Here is a 2,998-nt window from a genome sequence, read left to right as displayed (position 1 = left end):
CTTGTCCTTGCGTTCTTTCTTTTGTAGAACTAACTGGGTGTCCCGGGGCTGGCCCTTCATGGAGCAATTTCCTGACCCACCCGGTGGGGTCGGTGGGGAAGGCAGGGTCCCCAGCGTGTGGCTCGGGCCCCAGGTAGGCTCTGGGCTCTTGGCCACCTGCGCAGGCCTTGTCTCCGTCGTGCTGCGGGGCAGTCGGCGTGTGAGGGATTTGCCTTCATGGGGGAACCCAGTGACGTGGACTCCAGCAAGTTCCCAGGGGGTCAGAGGCTGGACCTTCGTGGGGGGTGGAGGTGGGGAGGGGGCAGGGGAGCATGGATGTTAGGGGGGCTCGTTCACATGGCCAAGAAGTCCTGGAGCCCAGCGTTGACCTGGATGCGACCAGCACAGCCCTGCCCGTAGACAGCAGATGGTCCATGCTGCTGGGCCAGCCAAAGCGAGCCAGGCAACCCCGCGGTCATCCAACCCCAGGCCCAGCCCCGCACCTGGAGGGGCCCTGGGCCCTTCCCAGCCTGAAGTCAGAGTTCTCAGACGGCTTCGCGGATCTGGCCCCCGCGGTCTGTATGGAAACGCAGCAGTTGTTGCACCAGCGTGGCTCTCCACTGCTCCCGTCGTCGCCTGGCACGCTGCCGAGCAGCGCCACCTGGCAGGCACGGTTCACGGCGCAGTGACTTCCCTGGAGACTGCAGTGGAAAAGTTGGGCGCGGCATTTAAGGAGTAAATACACCTGAGGGTTAAGGGGAGCGGGGGCCCTGGGTGTGTGCAGACAAGCAGTGTGGGAAAGGGGCTTAAAAACCACATCCTAATAAAAGCTGCAGGTACGTTTCAAGGTTGCCGTGGACATGCCTTTGGCAGGAAGTATTCCTAGGGGACTATTTCATCGAACGTGTGCCCCTTTGGTGGAACAGCTCCGGTGCTAAGCCTGGTGCGGCTCTCAGGCAGGCACACCACAGGAAGCCCATGGTGTCCGACACAGGGGCGCCCCCCGAAGAACCACGTAGGCGGTCCCCCGAGCTGCTGAGACACTCAGGGACGAGCTGGGCCCCAGGGACCCCGGTGACGTCACGTGTGGGGCGGGGCTAACAGGTCTCCCGCCAGGATAGCAGGGAGCAGGCAGCTCCTGTCCGCAGCCAGCCATGCCCTCCCGCCCTGCTGCCGGCCCCTCCCCGGCCCGGGGCAGCCCAGCCATGAGGGAGATGGAGCCGAAGGACCAGCAGCTCACGGTGAGCATTCCCCGCGTGCCGGGACAGCCCTCGGGCTGCCTCCTCCTGACCCGCTGCCCCGGTGACCTGCTGTCATCAGCCCGGGCCCCCATCTGCTCAGCCCTGCTCTGTCCCTGCTCTGCTTAGCCGTCCCTCATGAGGACCTGGTGACCCCCCTGCTCCTCAGCCCGAGTCTCCAGCATCCCTTCACCCTTGCCCTCTGAACCTCACTCCCCAGGGAGCTCAGGGCCTGGACCATGACCCCCAGATGGAGTGGGGTGGATACCCCCTACACCTGGTCCCATCAGGGCCCCAGAGGCCTGACCAGGCCCGTCCCCTAGGTGACGTGCAGGCTCAGTCCATTAGACAGTGGGGTGAGTGGAGGCCAGGGATGCGCCCTGACCTGCAGGCTCAGTGCAGAGGAACCCTGTCATGTCCCGGTCCACAGCTCCCATTTCTACCAGGAAGGACTTTCCCATCTCACAGACGAAAAAGCAGAGGCCCAGGAGAAAGGTGCTGGCTTGCTGGGGGCCCAGGGCCCACTGCTCATATGACCAAGGAAGATCTGGGGCCTGGGTCAGCAAGATCCCAGGGGGTCTCCTGTAGGACCCCGTCACAGCCCAGCTGGAGGGGGGTGGGGGGCAGAGAAAGGTGGAAGGCAGAGCCCAGGGCTTTTCTACTTAGAAAACCAATTCTTGCTCTGAAAGTGCTCACAGCCTGCAAGAAGGTTCGGGTCCCTTGGGTAGTGGGTGAAGAAGCCAGGGTGAGGTGTGAGACTGTCTGTGCCTCAGTCTCCCCAGTTCAGACTAAGGAGGGTCACCTGACCACAGTGCTCCTCTGGGCACCATCGTGAGCCGTGGACGAGGAAGTCAGCGCCTGGTGGGGTTCCGCAGCCTTAACTGCTTCACCGGGAGTGGGAGGCTCACCCGAGGTGGCGGTGGGCGCTGGGCCGGGGCCTCTGTGGCCTGGAAGGACGGGGCGCTCCCTCCCTGGGTCCCTGGAAGGCAGCTGAAGCGGCGTCCTGCCCACAGGTGGCTCTTCGGATCCGCCCGCTCAACGACACAGAACTGGAGGAAGGGGCTGCCGTCATCGCCCACAAGGTGGGGGACCAGGTGAGGCTGTTGCAGGGCTTCAGAGCGGGACCCCCACCCCGGCACGTGGTCGCCCACCTCGGGCCCCCTCTCCCATCCACTCACTCACTCCTTCCACCCTCCCTCCCAGAAAAGTTCACATCAGAGCTCACAGTGGCCCCGGGTGCTCCACACATGGGTGGAGCCAAGGGGGACTCGAGGGCCTGTTTCCCCCACCCTCCGCCCCGCTGACCCCACCAACTCAACTCCCTTCCTACCTGGGAGGGGGGAATAGAGCAGGGCGTCAAGCAAGAGAAAAAAATCCAAGGTCGGGGAGCTGAGTGCACAGAGAACAAAGCAGCCAGAGGTGGCCGCGAGCAGCCTCTCTGAGTGGCATGGAGGTGGGAGAGGCCGGTGGTCCAGGGAGGGGCGGTCCAGAGGCCGCTCCAGGCCCAAACACGGGAGCATGCAGAGACAGGCGGGCGGCTCCAGGACAGGGCAGCAGGGCCTGCGGTTTAGCAGAGGGGCTGCCCGTGCAGCTGTGAAGGGGCCGGGTGACTGACCCCCGCACTGTAGGACGGGTGGCTCACTGGCTGCCACGTCATCAAGGATTCCCGCTCCTTGGAGACCGGCTCAGAAGCCAAGCTCTCAGCGCAGTTTCGAGGTGCGGGGCCCATGGTCGCCACTAGCCAGAATAAATGCCAAATCCAGGGGAAGAGCAGACTTGGT

At 64.3% G+C, this 2,998-nt stretch overlaps 1 protein-coding gene across 1 annotated transcript in view; it reads left to right on the top strand.

The window, feature by feature from the left end:
* The first annotated feature begins 1,184 nt into the window (after nt 1-1,184).
* The window catches only part of LOC122432901 (kinesin-like protein KIF19), a 35,224-nt gene continuing 33,410 nt past the window's right edge, over nt 1,185-2,998 (top strand). The window contains 2 exon segments of the mRNA XM_043455199.1: nt 1,185-1,220; nt 2,231-2,311. Coding sequence (XP_043311134.1) covers nt 1,185-1,220; nt 2,231-2,311 — 117 coding nt within the window.

This window comes from Cervus canadensis, chromosome 32 (genome assembly GCF_019320065.1).
Source record: "Cervus canadensis isolate Bull #8, Minnesota chromosome 32, ASM1932006v1, whole genome shotgun sequence".
In the NCBI taxonomy this organism is placed as follows: Eukaryota; Metazoa; Chordata; class Mammalia; order Artiodactyla; family Cervidae; genus Cervus; species Cervus canadensis.
The sequence above is the reverse complement of the archived record's forward strand: the minus strand, read 5'-3'. Positions and strand labels throughout refer to the sequence as shown.